This window comes from Anoplopoma fimbria, chromosome 3, assembly GCF_027596085.1.
Source record: "Anoplopoma fimbria isolate UVic2021 breed Golden Eagle Sablefish chromosome 3, Afim_UVic_2022, whole genome shotgun sequence".
NCBI classification, from domain to species: Eukaryota; Metazoa; Chordata; class Actinopteri; order Perciformes; family Anoplopomatidae; genus Anoplopoma; species Anoplopoma fimbria.
Window position 1 is genome coordinate 10352648 of NC_072451.1, and position 20730 is coordinate 10373377.

General features: G+C 41.4%; 2 protein-coding genes across 5 annotated transcripts in view; one reads left to right on the plus strand and one right to left on the minus strand.

Moving 5' to 3' along the window:
• The first annotated feature begins 256 nt into the window (after positions 1–256).
• hyi (hydroxypyruvate isomerase) lies at positions 257–5919 on the plus strand. Of its 4 annotated transcripts, none has more exons than XM_054626757.1 (9): positions 257–563; positions 832–1082; positions 1215–1326; positions 2132–2246; positions 3495–3573; positions 4467–4513; positions 4597–4666; positions 5235–5369; positions 5451–5919. In XM_054626757.1, exons 1-9 carry the CDS (start codon positions 448–450, stop codon positions 5504–5506), a joined length of 981 nt encoding a protein of 326 aa, XP_054482732.1. In that variant the 5' UTR covers positions 257–447; the 3' UTR covers positions 5507–5919. The 4 variants fall into 4 exon arrangements, with proteins under 4 accessions (XP_054482732.1, XP_054482738.1, XP_054482726.1 ...); XM_054626763.1 differs by having other exon boundaries at positions 259–621; positions 4464–4513; XM_054626751.1 differs by having other exon boundaries at positions 259–563; positions 4464–4513.
• Positions 5920–8038: 2119 nt separating this feature from the next.
• Positions 8039–20730, minus strand: part of szt2 (SZT2 subunit of KICSTOR complex) — a 105818-nt gene continuing 93126 nt past the window's right edge. The window contains exons 68-75 of the mRNA XM_054623525.1: positions 19357–19422; positions 16437–16650; positions 14165–14342; positions 13948–14070; positions 12969–13482; positions 11512–11622; positions 10163–10231; positions 8039–10067 (exon numbers count right to left, since the gene is read on the minus strand). Coding sequence (XP_054479500.1) covers positions 9924–10067; positions 10163–10231; positions 11512–11622; positions 12969–13482; positions 13948–14070; positions 14165–14342; positions 16437–16650; positions 19357–19422 — 1419 coding nt within the window. The 3' untranslated portion in view covers positions 8039–9923. The remainder of the gene's footprint in view (positions 10068–10162; positions 10232–11511; positions 11623–12968; positions 13483–13947; positions 14071–14164; positions 14343–16436; positions 16651–19356; positions 19423–20730) is intronic.

Consider the following 20730-nt stretch of genomic DNA (forward strand, 5'->3'; position numbering starts at 1 on the left):
TTTTTTTTTTTTACCAAAAAATAATCTTTATTCATCATAGGATTTTAAAAATAATCTTTCTAGATACTGTGGGATTTTTCTTTGTAAATAATAGAGTTGTATTACTGATTGGAAGCATTCTTTTGGCCGCCTGTTATAAAGCCCAACCTAGAGAGCTCTCTGTATGAAATGACGTCATTCTGTGAGGAGAGCTGGGATCAGCTGAATAGAAGTGGCAGCTACGACGTTGTTGCAGCACGTTTCGCCACACAGACACTACATTACATAAAATATATTTCTGCTTACGGTGCACTGCGTGCGCGACACTGTCCCTGTGACGTCAGGATTGTTCATGTCGGCGAACTGGCACGAGCGAGTTTGCCTCTCCTCATACCAACCCTCCTTCATTTTAACCATTTTAACTCATCATGCATTCGCTTGTCAGCCTTCAGCGATTACTTCCTGCGCATGCGCATTTCACAGACCAGGACGCACGCGGCTTCCAGTCATGTGACAATAACAAAACTCTTAGTATGGTCGGTCAGACGCTGTAAACCGTGCAACATCGGTTGCTACTTTTTCCGGTAACTATTTGCAAGCTTAATAAATGAATATTAATTAAGCTGACGTCACAAGAAGAAGGTGAGTTAGTGGAAATAAAGACCTTTCCCCAGCATTGCTAAACTAGCGAAATCCAAACTATTTAGTCTGTACCTAATGTGTGCTTTATGCTAAAACATGGCAACATAGATGTTGCACATTAATCTTTTTAGGAGGTTATCCCCTCCGCTTTGCGCTCTAACTTCGGCTCACTTAACGTCGGTCTCCCCCTGGCTGCTGTCGGGGTCAAAGGTCAGCTCACAGACTGAACGGAGGGTCGTTGCCCTGGTCAGTCTGCACCGGGATGGCTCCGCTTAAGTTCTGCGCTAACATCTCCTGGCTGTTCACGGAGCTGCCGGACTTCAGCCAGCGGATGTACGCGGCTGCCTCGGCGGGCTTCCGGGCGGTGGAGGCAGCCTGGCTCTACGACTCCGACCTGGAGGAGCTCCAGAGAGCCAGAGAGGCTACAGGGGTGGAGGTGATCCTGATCAACACCCCGCCCGGTAACTACAGCCCTACAACACCAACACCACCACCATTGTTCAGTCAGAAGCTGTATATATTCAACCAGATAGCAGTAATACCTCCATTATTAGAGGATGATGATGATGGGAATAAAGGATGATGTGTTCCAGGAAATATAAAGGGAGGAGATCTTGGTCTGGGAGCAGTTCCTGGAAGAGAGGCAGAGTTCAGACAGGGTCTGGATCTGGCTTTGAAGTATGCACGAGCTTTGGACTGCAAAAGGTAAGGCATTGCCAGAGTAAATATAACTTTTGTTGTTGTTTTCCAATTTAAACCTCCACCCTGAAAGTAAGTGTGAAGTGTCACAAATGTTCCTGAGCATAGGAAAGGCCAGATATGTGTATTTGTACAGCAGATTTTAACAACAAACCATGCAATGTGCTTTCTCTGTGCCTGCTTTCCTCCAGATATGACTCCTAGAATTGAGGCCAAACAGTTCAATCTTGGTTCCACGAGACAAGAGAGTGTAGTTTCTGTCAGTCTGAGGGTTCTTTAGGTGCTATTAGACTGACCATGGGGTTCTTGGTCACTTCTCCCCCGATCACTCAGTTTGGACCGGGCTACCAGCTCTGGTTGTTCCAAACTTCTTAAGGACCGCTTTGCTCTTGGGAACCCTCAATGCAGCGGTTATGTTTTTGTAGCCCTCCCCTAATCTGTACCTCTACACAATCCTGTCTCTAAGCTCTGCAGGCAGATACTTTACCTCATGGCTTGCTTTTGGCTGTGATGTGCACTTTCAGCTGTGAGATCTTAGATAGACAGGTGTGAGTCTGTCTAAGATCCTATTCAATCAATTGAACCGTGTAGAAACGTCTCAAAGACGGTCCGGAGAAATGGGAGGCATGTAGTGCCGGGGGTAGACGTGTGAAAAAGCAAATTAGTCTGAATATAATAATGCTCCTTAAATAACAAAAAAATGGTGTTTTGTGATGAGGAAACAGCCTCAATGCAGAAGACCATGTAGTAACAAAAGTAGGGTTTAACCTTTTCAAATGTGTCTATAAAGTATTTCCTATCAATTTCTCAGGATCCACCTGATGGCAGGGAGGGTTCCCGAGGGCTCACACAGAATGGCGGTTGCCAAGGAGATGGAGGCCATCTTTGTGCAGAACCTAAACTATGCTGCTGATATCCTCTCAAAGGTCGTGACCTTTATTTGTCCAACATATCAACAACTCACAGCAGTATGAACCAAGTGAAACTGGATTTCTGCAGAAAGATAGTGGGATACCGCAAAGAGAAAGTAGAATATATATGTATGTATGTAAGATTAAAACAAATGGAAGAAATTCAAATACAATTCAAAGCATTTAAACACAACTCTGTCCAAAATCCAATCAAAACAAAGCTTTGAATTACAACATGAGAAAGACTTCTGACAGTCAACACTACAACTCATCACCTTATCATATATATTTGAATAAAATGTATTCATTATTAATAATGCATTTATATGTAAAGTGATATTTTGTTTTAGCAAAAAAACACTGTGTGTATACAGAGCTGGAGTCAGTATTATTAAACTCAGCACTTCTGTGCGATGTGTCCGGCTACAGCGTGGGTTGCCTGATATGGTCAGAGAATACAGGTTTTGGTCCCTGTGAAGGCACTTTGGGTACCAAACCTGGCAACCTCAGTGTGATGACAAGACCTCAGGAAGCTGCACACACCTGACTGTTTTTGTAACAGACACTTACTCACCCTAACCCTCAGTGTTTGTTTTGTAAGCCCATGGGATCCCGATTGTTATTTGATCCCATAGACAATCATCATTGAGCCAAGATAGTGATATTGCTGTGTGACATAACTTCAGACACCACCAAATACATAGAAAAGGTCTGTCTTTTAAGGCTTTTATTAGGTTCTGACACTGGGAAAGTGATAGTAAAAAAACAGTAAAATGACCCTCTTTAACCCTTTCTTTCACAGACATTAATGCTATTCTGTCATCTTCTTTTGATAACTAATGTTATGACTAATGTCACATTTTTTCCCCTTCTGTTCACTGAGCCGGCCTTGAAACAGTCTGAACCCCCCACTTTGAAAACCAGTAGAGTGTAGAGAGGAAATGACTCAGGTCCCGGTCAAATGGGGGCGTTGCCATAACAGTAGTTTTTCCTTTTCTGTTATGATTAAAAAACCCAAATGTGTTAATGTCATACCCTAATGTTTTTGGGTTGTATATCTCTGTAGTTGTGGTGTTACAGGAGAACATTGTGGTATTCATATAGCTGCTGCACTGTATGCATAATAATGTGTCATATTAGTTCAATTGTATCAGTTAACATCACACCAACCTTAATGATTAGTTCCTTTATATAGTTGATGATGATGATGATGATGATGATGCTCTCAGTGTTGATGCTGTGAAATGTCCCTGCTCCTCACAGGAAGGAATCACTGGTTTGATTGAACCAATCAACACGAGGGTAACAGATCCCAGATACTTCCTGGACTCTCCTCATCAGGGTAAGACGGGTGTCCCGCTGAGACGACTCAAGACTCCCCACTGCTGAACAACTAACTGACGTGTTGCTGTTGTCAAAGTCAGGCAACAAAAGTGTTGGGAAATGAAATCTCACTGTGGAAAACACAGGATGGTTAATTAAATGAATTGCAATTATTTGTTATTCATTTCAGAGCAGTAAGAATGTTAAACTGAGCACCAGGAGTGTCACAGGAGACTGATGATCAGTTATCGCTCCCCTCTCGGTTATTAGATGGTAAATAGATTTTTTGGGGGCGTCCAAATTAGTTATTTTTCAATATCTCCAAGTTTTTGATGCATTCCAGATTAAGGTGCAGGGCCAGATGGGGCCAACCGGCTTATTTTTCTGACGCCCAACAAAAACTTGTGCAGTGGACATAACCATTACAATTGTGAATATGCAAAGAAAATCTAAACGACTGTGAGGCAGCATTTCTATCATGAGGGGGTTTTCTGTAAAATAACAAGTTTAACCTTTGCACTCGCCAGTCGTGTCATTTCTAGTCACAGCATTGAATCAACTCTTGAACTTTTGGTCGCTATATTGGATGAGTGTGTGAATGAGGAACATTTATATTTCCTTTTCATGTCATATTTCTGATACGACTTGAAAAGCTAGCCAGTAATAAGTCATGTTGCCAACATTAACATATTTTGATGCAAGTGCATGTCACATTTTGCAAATTAATCTCAAATTAAACCCTCATGACTTGGATTGTAATGGATCTGACAGAACAAGGCGTGTAATAGTGAGCTCTGCAGATTTGGTGCTGCAGTGTTTGATCTTACTGTCGGTGTCTTATTTCTACACCCCTCCTGTCTGGCAGATACAATGTCTGGTATCAGCTCATCCTCATTTTTGTGTCTGTAGCAGCCGCAATACTGGAGAAGGTTGGAAAGCCAAACATCAAGCTACAAATGGTGGGTGCTCTTTAAAATAGAAAGGAATTAAAAATATATATATATGATGAAACTCAACTTAACAGATGTGCTAACTGTTTCAGGACGTCTTTCACTGGCAGATAATGGATGGAAACCTGACACAGAACATACACAAGTATTTCCCCATAATTGGTGAGTAACATGTTAGGTAACTTACTGTACTGGAACCCTTCAGCCTCAGTGACCAGTGACCTCCTTTCTTCCAGGCTTCTTATCTATCATATCTAAATTCCTCCATTAATCCTCTCGTATCCTAGTGACCTTTAGATATCTTGGTATTGCTCTTTACCATTCATTACAGTCCGTGGTCTCATATGATTTTAATGATATTATTAACGTATTGAACTAGGCTTGAACAGATGGAGTCTGTTTGGGTGACACCTTTTATATTACACAAAGACTTTGAATGGTTGAGGTTGGGATAGGTCGTCGTGCAGCGAGTCTACACGTGACCCGGTTTTCTTTGCTGCCGTGACTCATATAATTCACTAAATCAGATGTAGGGGAGTTTGGATTAAAGAGGTGGCGGACTTGTGCTGTTAACTTGTTGAAGCTTTGATTTCTTACAATAAAGATGTGGAAGAAACAACACAACTCTTCATAAACATGTGCAGCTATAATGATGCGTAGCAGGGTGTCGTTGACCAGAGAGCCGGCTCAGTAAAGACTCTGGAGCTAATAAAGATGGAATCTTCCTCAGGTCATGTTCAGATTGCTCAGGTTCCAGGCAGGAATGAGCCCGACAGTGCTGGAGAGCTCAACTACAGCTACCTGTTCAACACGCTGGAGAACCTCCACTACCAGGGATACATCGGCTGTGAATACAAGCCCCTGGGTGAGAGCTCTTTTTATTCAATATACTATGGAACCCAATTAAAAAAATATACACGTTAATAATGATCTCCGTCCACTTTAGGCTCCACAGAGGAGGGTTTGGGTTGGATCAAAGATTACTGCAAACACGGCGAGTGATGAGCAGGTGACCCATCACAAAGCTGTTTGTTTAAAGAGGTCTGCTAAATGACGGCCGTCTTATGTGTTTACGTCTTCTACCAGGAGTTAATCTTTTTATCTTTTTCCTTTGAACAGTTTGCTATGGCCATACACATACAGTAGTATTTTCATCTAAGTATTTACTATACTATGAAGTAGTATCCTGTATATTTTACTGTTTAAATGACAATTTCCCATCTAAATGTTGTGATTAAATGATCAGAAGTTCTATTGATTGTTAATATCAGACACTTTTTTGATTTCTTTCTCTTATAGTTTCCCCAACTAACATCAAATCTGTTTGTAAGTGTCCTGATTTAATTTTTATTGTAACGAACAATTGTACCATGTATAGCTGGGCGTTTCACTTTGAAAAATAAATTGTGATTCTACTAAAAGATGTTGATGAATTCTCTGTCTGTGAACGTGTGATCATCAAGACGTGTGTTTGTGTTGGTAAGATAGATAAGAAGGAAACTTTAGCAGGAAGGCTAATGGGGTTGTTGTTGTTGTTGGTGTGGATGGACACCCAACTGTATTCTGTCAAAATAATACAGAACTAGGGGGGGACAAAAAAAAAAGAAGAAGTGATTTACACAGCATATATGAATGTTGTAGCAGACAAAAAAATCTTTTAAGATCAAGGAATCAATTATCCATTTAATGATGCTAGCTAATTCATCCAGGTATGAAAGAGGCCTCATTACTGAAAAATAGCCTAACTGCTCGTCCTGTTTTTACTTGAGTTAAAAGAATCTTCATATTACTGAAGCAATTCCTAACCTCATGGCTGTGTCCTATCCTATCACAGACCTCCTATCTTATCTTAGGAAGTCCTAAATATAACTGTTTAGTTGGGTATTCATCAGCATTTGTCATGTCATATAATTGAAAGCCTTTGTCATTCTATTTCAGTCTTCATGTTCCCATCCTTATTGTCATGGCAATACAGACCTAACAGTGGCGTTTGTGCTACTGTGTTATCTTGAATTTAGGACAGGGTCTATGCCATCATAGCCTAGGATGTAGATTCTGTAAGAGCTATATTGTTAAGATTTTTTTTCTAAATGCAGTTAGCAAACATGTTTCCGTAATACCAGCTAAGTCCCCATAAACTGAAGATAAGATAGGGTTTCAGACTCAGAACGTTTCTGTAATGAGGTTTGGAGGTTCAGAGCATGTGCCCCTTCCTATAGGGAAGTGAAGAAGAGTACAGTTGTAACATTTGTATACCCGGTATCTAAAGTGTACTGCAGTCAATGAGCCACGGCCTGTTAAGACCACTGTGGACAACTCGCTCAAGTCCACAGAGCCCTCGGGTTTGCTTGTTTATTAATAGTGAAAGTGTTGCACGTCCGAATCGCGCCAAATTCCATAAAGCACTCTGAGGGGTCCCCAGGAAAACAACCGCCAAGTGTAAAGTAGATCAGGTGAGCGGTTCTGGAGATGTGAGCAGAACACACAGACAGACATCAGTTCAAAGTCAGATCTTACTTTGTGTTCACGTAAAAACGATTCCAAACGATTCATCCTACTGCTTTATTTAGCATTTCACATAATGTATAAAGTGTTCTGTATTTACATAATATACATTATACAGTCAGACAGAGAGGTGTTTATATTACAGAGTCAAAATGCTCATTCCTTACAGTTCACATTTAGCATGATGAATATCCAGTGTTTAACATTCACACTGAAGTCTCGCCGCTTCGCTCAACATTTCTTCATTTCACGTCCACAGCTGATCTCAAACATTTGCTCTCCTTCTGGTGAAAATGAGCAGAAATACAAGGCTGCTGACGTGGTTAGTGAGGGTGTTGTGGAAACCAAGCCTCCGTGTTCACACTCCTCCATCAGGCTTCGTGCCCTCGTGTAAATTGAGGTGTGATTACCAGCCAGCACCATTCGGGGCCTAAAAACTCATCACCCTGAACATGCTTTGGAAACACTCGGCTCAGATGACATGTGGCATGCTATTATGCAAATCAACACAGCACACGTCTCAGGCACTTTCACCACAGAACATCAGGAGTTTGTTTCCAGAGATCTTCTTAATTGAGCTGATGTAACAACAATAGCTTCGCTTCATAGGTTTAAAAAAAAAAAAAAAAAAAAAAAAGGCACTTCAGGAGACCAGATATGGCAGTGGCGTTCAAGTGGGTTAAGAGGTTTGACACTTTTGAAAACGGAATGTTATAGCCGTCCCACTCGGACATCCCAGCTGTCTCACTCCCATGAAAACACTGCTGCGGTATGAAGAGCTAGCAAGACGCTATCAGAAGGCACACCATCCAAGATAAAGAACGAAGCTGTGGAGTTTGAAACTTGTGCAGATGAGTTCATTGTTAGTTGCAAACAACTTGACTTGAGTTACATTTCGACATGAAGCATTTGAATCGGTAAATCTGACCTGCTGATATACATTTAGGGTAGTTCTCTGTCAAAGATGAGGACAAGTAAAGACAGCAGTGTCTTCTCTACTGGCAAAAAAACCCCCACAGGTTTCTTAACAAAGTCCAGGATCTGGTCCACCAGCCTAGAAGAATTCTGCTCATGACATCAGAGACATCTACTTTTCCACTTAACCAGTAAAAGGTTCTGTGCTTGAGTTTCCAGACAGACCTCGTCCCCGTAAACCCTGAGGACCCGACCTAACAGGGTGTCCGGTCTAGACGCTGGAGACCCTCAGTCGCAGGTCCCAATCAAACTGCTACAGGTGGTAAATCTTGATTTGGGTTTTATAACACCCCTGCATCTTTAGTCAGACAAACAAACATGGCAAATGACTGAACAGGAGGAGTCCTCATCATGGTACATTGAGCCTGTTACTTATTTATTGGTTAGTGGAGGTGGTGGGCGGAGCTACACCTCCACTGGGGGGGGGTCTACTTTGAACAGACTTTATTGGAACTGTCAATGGACAAAATCAAATGTGGATTGCGTGCTAACGTTCAGTGTGAGCTCCACGCCGCGGCCCGTCCAGCTGATCTGTACCGTGTGAACCTAAAACCCTCAGGTTCTATTTGCACAGAAGCTTATTACAACGTGTAATGTGAGTTTACACAACTTGTCTACCTAACTCTATGTAGCAGCCCTGCTGATATTCCTCAAGATTTTATATTTTGTCTATATTATAAATTTGAATCCATTTCTTTTAATGGTAGAGGAGGGTGTTCTTTAGTCTTTTTTTCTCTTGGCTCAATACATTTCACTGCACTGTGAGAAGCATTGTTTATGCTGCAACTGCATACTGTGTACCTGGAGGGTTTAAAGGTTTATCCACTGTGAGGCAGATCAGAGTGGGATCATCGTTGGCTGACACTGGAATATCTTCACACATTCCATCTGGTCATAAATATAACTTAAAGGGCCAGTGTGTAGCATTTTGTGGCATCTGTTAGCAGAAATGGAACATATTATAAGTGTATAATCACAAGAAACTGAGATTTTTCGTGCTTACAATGAGTCCTTCATATCGAAAATAGGAAGCTGGTCCTCTTCATGGAGTCCTCCATGCTGCACCGCCAAGTTTCTTCAGTAGCCCAGAACGGACAAACCATACACTGGCTCTAGAGAGAGACTTCCATGTTTTTACGTTACCTTAAGGCCACAGTAGTTCTCCAAAACGTAAGTGAAAATGCGTTAATGTGAGCCGCAGAGTTTAAAACCATGTTACTACCAGCCGCCGTCTGACTTCCGCTGCTCCTGAAGTAGCGTTATTATGGTATGGATGGACTCTGAGCGAGTCCTATTGCATTACCGTGGTTTTGCACTCTTCTGCTCACGTTACCACAGTGACAGAGAAGTAAGCGGAGGCATATTGAATTGGTTGCGATCTAAAACGACATGGCTAGATGCCATCAAATTATACACACTGTCCCTTTAACATGCTGCACACATACACTGCCACCATCCTTCATGGGTTTAATTCCATCTTGTGGACCTGTAGTGTTAAGTTCACTGCAGGAACACAGGATACATGTAATGGTCATCACACACACTTGAATGCGTAGTTAAAAGCAAGTATATCAGAGGATTTAGGCTGACACTGAACTAGCTAATGGAGGATTATACGCACCAGTTAGGAGCCATTTAGTTTGAATTTGATTTCTCCCCGACTGGTTTGGGTCTTGGTTTAGGTTCCTGTCGTTGGCACTGACACAAACACAGTAACAACCCGGTCCTGTCTGATGCTTTTCTTAATGTTGCTGCATGGTATCAAGGTAGAACTGAGCTCCACGTAGCTGCTTGGAGAACATACTGGCACAGAGGATTTTCCCTACATGGACGCGCTTGAAAAAAAACAAAAAACTCTACAGACTGCTGCTTTACTTTTTCGTACGCCGGTCGAAGATCACGTGGATTTGAGTTGAGGTAAATCCAGCACTGATCAGCTCTACAACAGTCCCGTCCAGAGGTTGTAGCAGGCGGTGTTGATGACGGACTCCAGGTGGTGGTACATGGACACCAGCTGGGGAGGAGGGCTGCTGCCGGCCGGCTGCTGTGACGGCAGCGGCTCCCGAAACACCACCTTTAGGCTCTGTGGGAGGAAGAAACCGGACAAGAAACAGTGCTGAGGTGTTTGCACTACTATAGTATGATGATAATATTAATCACGTCAGTGTGATAACCCACGGTTTTTCCAGCCTGGGCGTCCAGAAAGACCAAAACAAAGCAGTCAGTGAACTTCTGGTTCAGAACAGCCTGAAACGGAGATGACAGATGTGGGCATGGATTAGATGGATTTAAAAGTAAAGCCTTTTACTGACAAGGATTCGTCAATTTGATCGTCTTCATGATAATAAACACATAGGGAACTTTTTTTGGTGACAATGAAAAAGTTCAATGTGAAAATGCTGACAGAAATTCTGGACCAAACAGGAGTGTGTACACAGCCTCTGACACAACAATGTTTCTATCCCAACATTCCCATTTGAAAATGGTCTTTTACTCAATAATACAATGATCCTCAACACAGAAACACTTATGACATGACTAAAATAATAATAAAATAATATTTATATAGTAAGGGCCTTTACATGTGAAAATGCAAAATACACATCTGTAAATACTATATGTCTAGGTCTTTTATATTGAAAGGTAACAACGTATCTGTATCTGTGTAGATCTGGTCTGCGCTAAAAGGATTAATTGACATTGCCGTCTTGTAAAAATAATAAATATTTTCAAGGAAATAATCACATTTACCAAAAACATCAGTCAAAATAAAAAAGGCAAATTAATTGCACAGAAAAAATGAACCGCCCCGAGTGTGTAAAGTCTGGTTACAGTTTTCCTGTTACTATTAAATACCATGTGCAGAGCCAGACCAACAATGAACGTATCTACAAGTAGTTAGTGTGTGTATAAAAGCCTGATATATCTTCTTCCTCTGGACCATGAACGCAACACTGTGCTAATGCATGTTCAGACTGTTTGGAAAGCAAAGGCTGTCTTAAGGAGCAGAGAGAGTACATTCACATTTCTAAAGCGGGCGTGGGAGTGATGTAAAGTATAAGTGATGCATTGGCACAAAATACTACACTACTCATGAGTCTCAGTGGCATTTTTTTTTATAGAGACAACAGCCAGAGTTATTTAAACAGAGCTGTAGTGCAGAGACAGCTTTGTCTTCAGGAACAAACGTTGCATCATAGCCGACTCTTTGCACACAAACTAGTTACAAAAACGTCTAAAAAGTTACATCTGACATCAGCTAAGAAAAAGGATGAGAGGGAAAGAAAAGGAGTGAGAGGTCAGGCTGTGCTGAACCGCAGCTCTCTCATTCTCACAAACTCTGAAGGATCCCGTAATTATCCCCCTCTAGATAAAAATAATCCTAATAGAGTCCTATTTTACATTTAAACACTGAGCTCTGTCAGTGACCCTACACTCTCAATTAAAACATTTGTTCCCAAGCTGGACATCGTGCAGACCTTTTATAAAATGATAACCACTGAGGCAGAACAGGAGCGTCTTCTCACCAGATACTGGATGCCGTTGTCGTCAAAGTGTCTGCAGCTCTGAGGGAAACGGTTCAGCAGGACTTTGATCAGGCTCTGGTACCAGGCTGGACTCATGGTCAGGAAGCAGTCCTGCAGAGACATAATGGCTGAGCTCTCTGTTTAGTGTATAAAGTCTGAGGCAAGATCGTGACATAGTGTGAGGACCTGTACATTCTTTATTTTCATTGTTCAAATACACAATGTTATTAACATGTACATATCATCTCTGTCTAATAGGCTTTTGTGTGATTCTTTGTGGAGAAATAAGTTTTCAAGATGTGTTGATTAAATCAACTAATTGATTAGTGGACATTATCATAGGAGTGTTAGACGTTCCCTTGGACTCAACGATGAACTGATCAATATTTGGTGGTCAAAGGTCCCTGTGACCTAACAAAAACAGTTTCGCCATTGCTCCAGAATGCATAAGCTAATTATGACAATTTCACACCAATGTCTAAAAGTGTAAAATTATGATATGGTGACTGTGAGGACAGACGTGGATTTAAACTGCGTGAAGCGGTTATTCATGTTTATATGTGTGTACATAGCGCTTTCATGTTTATGTTTGTCTTTGTTCAGCTTTGTTGCCCCTGTTTTTATCTGTGTCTGGAGTCAACCTTCTCGTATGTGTTCACATACTTGTCTGACTCTGGTCCTGATCTCATGCAACCATGACAGCAGATAGCAAACTACTTTTAAAGGGTTAGTTCACCCAAATTAAAACATTGTTTATACTTGGGCTTGGCGCTATAGCACGATCCTCGGCAGACGGCGCGAGAACTCCGAGCATGAAGGAGGCATTTATACTGTATGTGCTACGGCTGCTTTATTCTCCGAAATAGCCAGAAGACGTACAAACAAAATGAACTGGGAGGAATCAAAAGGATAAAGAGTGTATCTCATAGATATGATCATAGACTGTAGGTGTTACCGTCAAAAAGCCATAAACCAATCTCCACAATGCAGAGGAGGATTTAATGTATTATAAAGATATGAAGGTTTACTATCCTGTAAACTATTTGATTTGGCTACAGATTTTATATTCAAATGAAGATTTTTAAGACCTCCTGTTTTTAAAGCATCTTAAAAACTTATTGGCCTTCTCTGAATAATTCCTAGACATGTAAATAGTGTTTTTATCAGTAAACTACTTGTGAAAGTCATGTGATTGCGCTTCACGCACCAAGTTACAAAAATTCAGAGGTGCATGACCAAGTGCCGTCACCGTGTTCCCAGATCTTAGCAATAAACCTGGAGAGTACACAATTATTTTCATAACCAATAAGAATGACAGCCTAACGGTCAATAAGATCCAGGTTATAATAAACCAGAATGACCCTTATATTATTCTCTTAGAAGTTACCAGGCCTTGACATGGTTAGGTTTGAGTGCTGATCAAAGGTTGGTGGATGAACATAAAACAGGAGCCTCACCAGTTGTGGGTCGATCTCCCCCACCGAGCGGCTCTGCACAGCCTCCAGCAGCTCCTCCAGCTCGCTGAACGACAGCTTGGTCAGCTTCAGCTTGTCCAGGGCCAGGTGCTCCCCGTGGAACAGCCTCCTCCACAGGTTGTCCCTGCGGCAGTGACCCATGGCCTGCTCCACGCTGGCCTGGATCTGTCTGCGGGCCGACACCACCTCGTTGTTGAGCAGGGGGAACAGAGGGGAGGGGTAAAGCAGCCTCTGGGCCTCCGGGCCCCCCGCCAAAGGGTAGAACTCGTTGCCGTCGCTCGGAGCCAAATTGGCTGTGGCATCAGACGGCGTTTCCTCCCAGAGGTCCTGCTCGGCGCCGCGCGGCCCGCAGGCCTCTGCCCGATCGGGAGGGAGCCGGCCACCCGACTCGCCAGGATCCCGGTGGATCTGAGGGAGCTTCTTGAAACGGCGCATGTCGGCAGTGAGGCGGGGGAAGAGCTCCCTCTGACTGGTCATGATCACATAGAACCGCAACCTACACATAAAGGAATAGCAGAATTTAGAAAGACACTCATTTCAGTTCAACATGCTCCTTGAGATTAGAGATTATTTGAGTCAGAATTTTACATATTTAAACGTAACATAAGAAACCAATTTTGATAAGGATCACCTAGACTTTTTAAAGAATTAACACTATGATGTATTAAATTGTACAGTGTTATAATAAACTTGACATATACTGTATATCTTTAGTTTCAAATCTACTGTCTGTGTTTTTTCAACTGTAAAATTTCAAATCTTTTTTTATTTAATATTTAGGACATTACTTTCCGATGTCAAAGAAAATAAAATCCATATTGACTTCAAAATCCAGTATCATTCAGACTCTACTTCAGATTTTAGATATGGACAATTGAAAAACAAACTAAGGTGAAATATTTTCGCTGTTTCGGGCTCACTCTTTACATCTTCTTTAATCTGTTCTTTCAGATCTCTTTACCTCAACAAATGCCTCTCCCCATCTGACTGTTCCTCAAATGGAGCGGCATTATGGCACACCACTAGGGACACGTCAAAGTCATCATGGTGGTGCAGGCCCTCCAGGTCCTTGTAGGAACCCGAACTAAAGCAAGGAGGAAGAGAAGACAGAGAAGGTTTAAATGAAGCTGTTTATTTAATGAGAATGTATGTATGATGCGATTTGGATGTATTTCTACCTGTTCCACAGAGCCACTAGTGCATACTCGTGCAGGTCTGGCGTCCCTTTCTTGTTGTCAGTGGCGACGGCAGCCTTGGACATGCGGAGCGGCTTCATGCCGTAGGTGCTGGCGTGGTCAGTGATGTAGTTGTAGAGCTGATGAGCCGTTATCATCCCCGTGGAGATGGAGAAGCTCCCTGATGTACACAAGGATCAGAGACGGTCATGAAGACAATCAAGATTTCCTTCAATGACTCATGAAGACCTACTGCTAAGTCTGAAGAAGCAGTGAAACATAAATACGTCATGGAAAGGAAAACAAATGAAAGCAGTTTGGATTTAACTCATTTCTTTTTTCTGTGGCAGTGAAACAATTTGAAAGATTCTCTTTCTGGCCAGCAGTGAGCTGTAGGGCGAGCTGGAGGAGATGCTGGACATGCAGTGCAGATTAATACCTATACTCAGACTCACACCTTAAGGCAAATACAAAGGTACAATAAAGCTGCCAACGGCCATTTAACAGAAAGAAGCAGCTCAACTGCCAAGATCCAAGCCGCAGGCGGATGCGAGGGAGTTCCGGGCTTCACAAAGCCGAGCTAAGTCACCTCAGCTGGTTTAATTCTGTCCAAAGAAGGACTGAGAGCAGGCAAACACTTGTGTCACCATCACAATGTAAGCAGCCTGTCACTTATTGAACACTCAAAGTCCCCTAAGTCATATTTCTTGGCATTTATTGACATCTTTCAACAACTTAATTAAAAATATCCAGCAAGTTCGGTGATGTTGGGACAAACTGCGATTGGTTTAATAAAGGCCCAATTCACAAGTTTAAACTGGTGGCGCCCCCCTATTGAGTGATTTCAAAATAATTGATCACATGTGTTTCAACATTGCCAGCAAACATATCCTGCAAGTTTTGTAATGATTGGACAAACTATTTCTGATTTATAGTCTTTTGCATGAACTTTCAGGGTGTTTCAGGTACTCTTGTGGATATATCCTGCAAGTTTTGTGATGATTAGCCCAACTGTTATTGAATTTGGTTTAGTTATGTGCTGAGCCATGCCTTTATGAAGATTATTGATCAATCGCTTGAAAAGTATATGAGACACCAAGTAGCTTTTTATAACTTTTGACATGATTGGTCCAATAATTATACACAGAATTTCTGACCCAAAGTCAAAAATGTATTTTTCAGAAAATGCTAAATAGTGGAAAAGAAATTCTGGAAGATTTTATGGTCCAAGAGGCTTTTTGTAGAGCACGTTGAGGTGGACATGTCTGTCCAAGTTCAAGGCAGCCAGACGTATTGTTTGAAGGGCGGGGCCTCGCACATTGTTTTTGGGGCGTTAATCAAAGCCCCAATGTGGGGCCAACCAAGTCATATTTCTTAGGAAGCACTTGAACATCATTTCCAGTTAACAGGCCAAGTTTTATGTTTCCAACTTGTTCCAGCTCATGAGAATTTCAGCCTCCCCTTTCCTAACGCTAATAAAAGTAAAATAAAGAAATGGAATTAGTCCAGCAAGAGCCATCATTTAGGATTTAAAGTAATAGTGTTGTTTGGGGTGTACCCCGTGGTGAATTTGGATTTGTTCTTAAACAATTAAAGAGAAACTTTGCACAAAACCATGCAAGCAGTAAAGGCACTGCTGTACTGACCTCTATAGGTTGACAGGTCTGTTGAACCACACCTATGATCGAGTAGAATAGCCCTCTTTAAGTCCCATTACTAACCTCTACTGCTGGATATCCAACCTAAATACTTTGTGGGTACTTGCCATAATATGCCCATTCGACCTTGATCCCTGTATGCTTAATCAGATAATTCTTAATATTAATCTGGAAACTTTTTTTACTTCTTTAATGAATGCTGACAACTTCAACGTATTTTTTTGACCTTCTGTCCTCTTTGGCATTTTGTTTTTAAGAAACCAGTCCCAAACTAATTGTCCTTCTAAGCATCAGCAAGATACAGTAGTCACAGGTAGAATATAATTATTATAACAAGACTTGGATACCCACAGATGGAATAAAAGCCTGAGGGTTACAGTAGATTCTAATGCATTGTGAAGGCAATTTGAATATTTGAAGCACCACTTAAGCCTAATCCAAGACAGCAGAGTCTCTACTCTTGATCCACTGTGAGTTAATAACAAGGTATTCTGATGGAGTCACACATTTGCTCTTTCCAGCGTAAATTCTTTAGTGAATCTACCTACGACTGGGGATTCTAGATGACCCGTGGGGGTTGCAGGGTGAATTTAAATATGACTTTACACCAAAGTCACCTTGGAAGACATGGTTGCGGCCGAACTTGGGAATGTCGGGGTGATGGGAGATGAAGTCGTCCAGGAAGTCGGTGAGCTGGTAGCCCTGTCGCAACGTCATATGGCAGCCGACCAGGTACTGATGAACCACCCGCAGGTGGAAGTCGTAGCTGAAGGAGTGAACGTGCATCAGGTCCCGCACCTTATCGCACTCCTCGGTGAAGAGCATGGAGAGCTGAAGACAGAAGGGGTGGACAAAGTCGTTACAGGCTCAGAGCCACTAGTGGACCGTCACGGTGCTAAAGAAGTCACAGTGAAACAAGTGTCTTATGATAAGACTGGCCGTTTTCATTACACAGATTGCTGGGGATGAATAGCATCTCTGAATGGTTATCTGTGTAATTATCCACTAGTGAATCTGCTTTGCATTTGAAGGGGAATAACCCTGCCAATTCAGCTGCTGCTGGCCTCGAATGCTTCGTGCTGTGCACCTTAAAGCCCTGCTGCTCCCATTGCTCCTTGGTGAGAGCCTTTTGAAAGCAACTTCGATATCAATCGGATTCACAATAGCATCTTATTTAATTAAATCCGACATCAAAAGGGGTCTGACAAAAGCATTAATTGCAAATGTAAATGTCTGCAGAGAGAGGCCGCGGTGTGCAGTTAATTACAGCACAAAGGGAGTTTATGGGGAGGGCTGAATGCTCCTGCTGCGTTTACTTTCATCTGGACCATATGCTTGGAACCTTTACAAATAGGCTTTATCAAATCAAAGAGGCAAGGAAAAACTGCACGGCTCACTTTAGCGAGAGAAAAACCTTCAACTCTGGAACCTTTTAGCACCTTTTCCATGTCTCAATGCTTGTTTAGAAACTAGCACGAGTGCAGGAGACATTCAGCATTATTGCACCCCTCATCCGCAGAGATAAGAAAGAATATTTTTTGGCACAGTGGAATGAAAAAGATAAACATTAACATTTCTCTCTCCGGCGGTGTTCCCTGCAGTCTGGCAGACACATTAAGTGTGACCTCTTAGCCTGCTATCGATGTAGCCAGGAGGCCACTGGGACAAAAAAAAAAAAACTCTTCAGCTCAGAGGTAGTACATTTCCTACGTGCGTCCTCTCGACTGTCAAGCTAACATTTATTATTTCCTAACCTGTAATCCCAAACGGTTCATGTTCTAGCTAATTAAACACCAAATGTAACAAATTGTCAGGTTGAGTCGTCGGGGCTGCAGCTCGTCTCCTGTCAGCCTCTCTCTCTCAGCGGAAGTGAAATTAATGACAGAGGCTACATTGACGGGGAGAAGCTGTTATCATTCGGGGTCATACAAGAAAAGGAGTATACACAAAAGCATGTTGATTGAAAGAAAAAAAAAAAAAAAAAAAAGAGCAGCCATGATAGGAGATCTTAAAAATGGTGACGTCCATTATCAGGGTTGTACTCCTGCATTTTCTGTCCTGGAAAACAGAGATAATTAAACATGTATATTATACAAACACTACGTCATTTGGGTGGAATCTAAGTATTTTACACAAAGGTAGCTAGAACAGTGATCTGACAAACTTTATTAGATATAAATTCTTAATTTTTTCTCTATGTCTTTAATATGGTAATAGTAGATTTACTGTCATCATTTAGCGAGGATCGTAGCAAAGATCGAGTCCCAGTTGTGAAATATTACAGACATTAACAAATTATGTGAAATATAAAATTTCATGTGAAATATCTAAAACCTCCCCTGCTTTTAAATAAATAAAAATATATATATATATATTTGTATTTTTTTTAAGTACCTAATTTCAAATATGAGGTCAGATATCAGATGTATGTTGCCATTTTAAAAACCAAATGGTGGACATCAATCATCAACCACTTTAGTTTTCTATAAACATATGAGAATGTTATAATTGATAATAATGATAAGAATAATAATAAAGCAAATATTTTGTCTTATATGTGAATTCATCAAATGTGGAAGTAAACTCTAAAAATAATAGAACCAGCCTATAAACTAATCAGCCTATAAACAAAACAACTTATATAAACTCCCCTTACATTGCTACAGGCCTCAAATTAATTATTTAAAGCACATCCAATCACTTGTTTGCACTCAGTAGTTTTGCCTTCTTTACCCTAGTGGGAACATGTAGAATTTGAACAGAGGTGGCCCTAGAATTGAACCCTGCGGAACTCCACATCATTGATGTTGGCTCAAATATGTAGTCATTGACACAAATTAATCCCTAATTTTACTAGGATTTGAACCAATAAAAAAAAAAAATCCAACCAAATGTCAGTTTGACAAAATGATCATCTATAGCGAGCAGAGCAGCAGCAGTTTCCAGCCCCATGTTATTCAATAATTGACCCTTTAAACTAAAGAGATGCTATCCCTGAAAGTGGAAGTAGGCCCTGCAGGGAAGTCTTAGCTCCAGTCAAGCCCCTGGCAACCAAGATGCAAAAGGAAATAAAGTAAGATTATCAGAGGAGGGGCAGAGGGTACAATAGCGATTGAACAGACAGTTAGAATAATACAAGCTGAGAAACCCACGACACCCAAACCAGCAAGCATAGAGGCAGTCAGCCTGTTGAAAGTCAAGACGGAAAAGGAAATCACAGGAGAGCTTGACTTTTGAGGCCTGAACCTCAAAAAGAAGAAGATATTTCAAATACCAGACCTTTGCCTAAATAAAACCCATGTTCATCCAGCTAAACCTACTACTTGCTTTATAGTCAAGCTGTATGTTGTAGCTCCCACAAGTATGAAGAAAACACTTTTGAACACTGAAACCCATTCATTCCCGAAGAGATAAAAAACACAGACATGTAGTTTGGAAAGGAAGAGACCAGGACTGATGGCAGCAAGCAGAGCGGCGGGGAGGGGTGAAGCCTGATTGTAGTGAGACACCCCTCCCTTGAGAATGGCTGGGACATACCGCACAGTCAGATACTGGGGTGGCATCTGGAAACGGCTTGCAACGCGGTTTGGTGAGGAGGCTGCCCTGATGGAGAGATGACATGAGGTGGGACTAGGCAGACACACAGACAGATGGATGGAAAGGAAGACTGAGGAGATACTACAATAAGAACATGGTTTGTCAAACCTTACCTGTGGACCTCTATTTGATAAGACTGGTGCCCAGAGGTCAATATAAGAAAATCAGGTCTGTTGTAGAGTGGACCATTTTACCACGTTATCCGACAAGAAGTCGACTACTATACCACTTGTGAGCGCAAGTTAATGTGTAAAACACCAATGCCTGTATATGCAGTACTTACATACATTCTGCTACATTCATTAAGTTATAGCGGCATCGCAATCCCCTATGCACAATATCTCCTTATTTATCATTATTTACTGGTGCATTGTCACAGCAAGAGCCCAACTGTTTTCTTCTGTGCTGCAGTAAACTGAAGACACATCTACTGTTGACACAAACAACACTTCCTGTGTGTGTTTTATTATAAATGCTTTTAATGTGAAAGCAGTCGTACAGTAGGCTTTTATTGTGATTATAGTTCCCACCATAGCAGTTGTATGCCTCCCCTAGCCAGCCAAGATGCAATTTACATCCATTCCTGTCAAAAACAACATCACTTTATCATTTTTAGATCCTGATAGAAATGTGTATGAAATTGTAATAATTAACATACCAATGATTGAGTTATGGCCAAAAATGTGTTTTGTGAGATCACAGTGACCTTGACCGACAAAAAATAAGTTCCTCCTTGAATCTAGGTGGACATTTGTGCCAAATCTGAAACAAATCCCTAAAGGTGTTCCTCAGATTTTACGTCACTACAATGTGTGACTTTTGTAAAACATGATCTCCCTCTTATTAATGAAAACATAGATCCATGGGCAATAAAAAAAAACAAAAAACGACAGCCTTTCTTGGCATTGTACAACCGGTAGCTTATTTTGGTTAATATTAGCTAATGTTAGTAAAATAATGCTGCGTAAGTGTGTACTAACTTTATGACTCCTCTATAATTGTCCTACTATGTAATTAGCATACGTTATCCCAGAATAACCCTTTTTTCTGCAGACATTCTGGCTTGTCAAAGTAGCAAAAGGCACAGATGTTGTGTTGTCTCTTGAGATGTCTGTTCTATTCATTTCCCAGTAAGACATGACAATGTGACACCAAGACCCTGAAACTAAAGCAGCTGAATAGAATTCAACCATCAATCATTTTGCCATGCATGCCTGTTCATTTTCTACAGCAACATGTGTACTGTAAAAACAACTGCGTCTCTGACTTTGTCACATCAAAGTGAACCAAGTCAAAAATCTGAAAACGGATCAG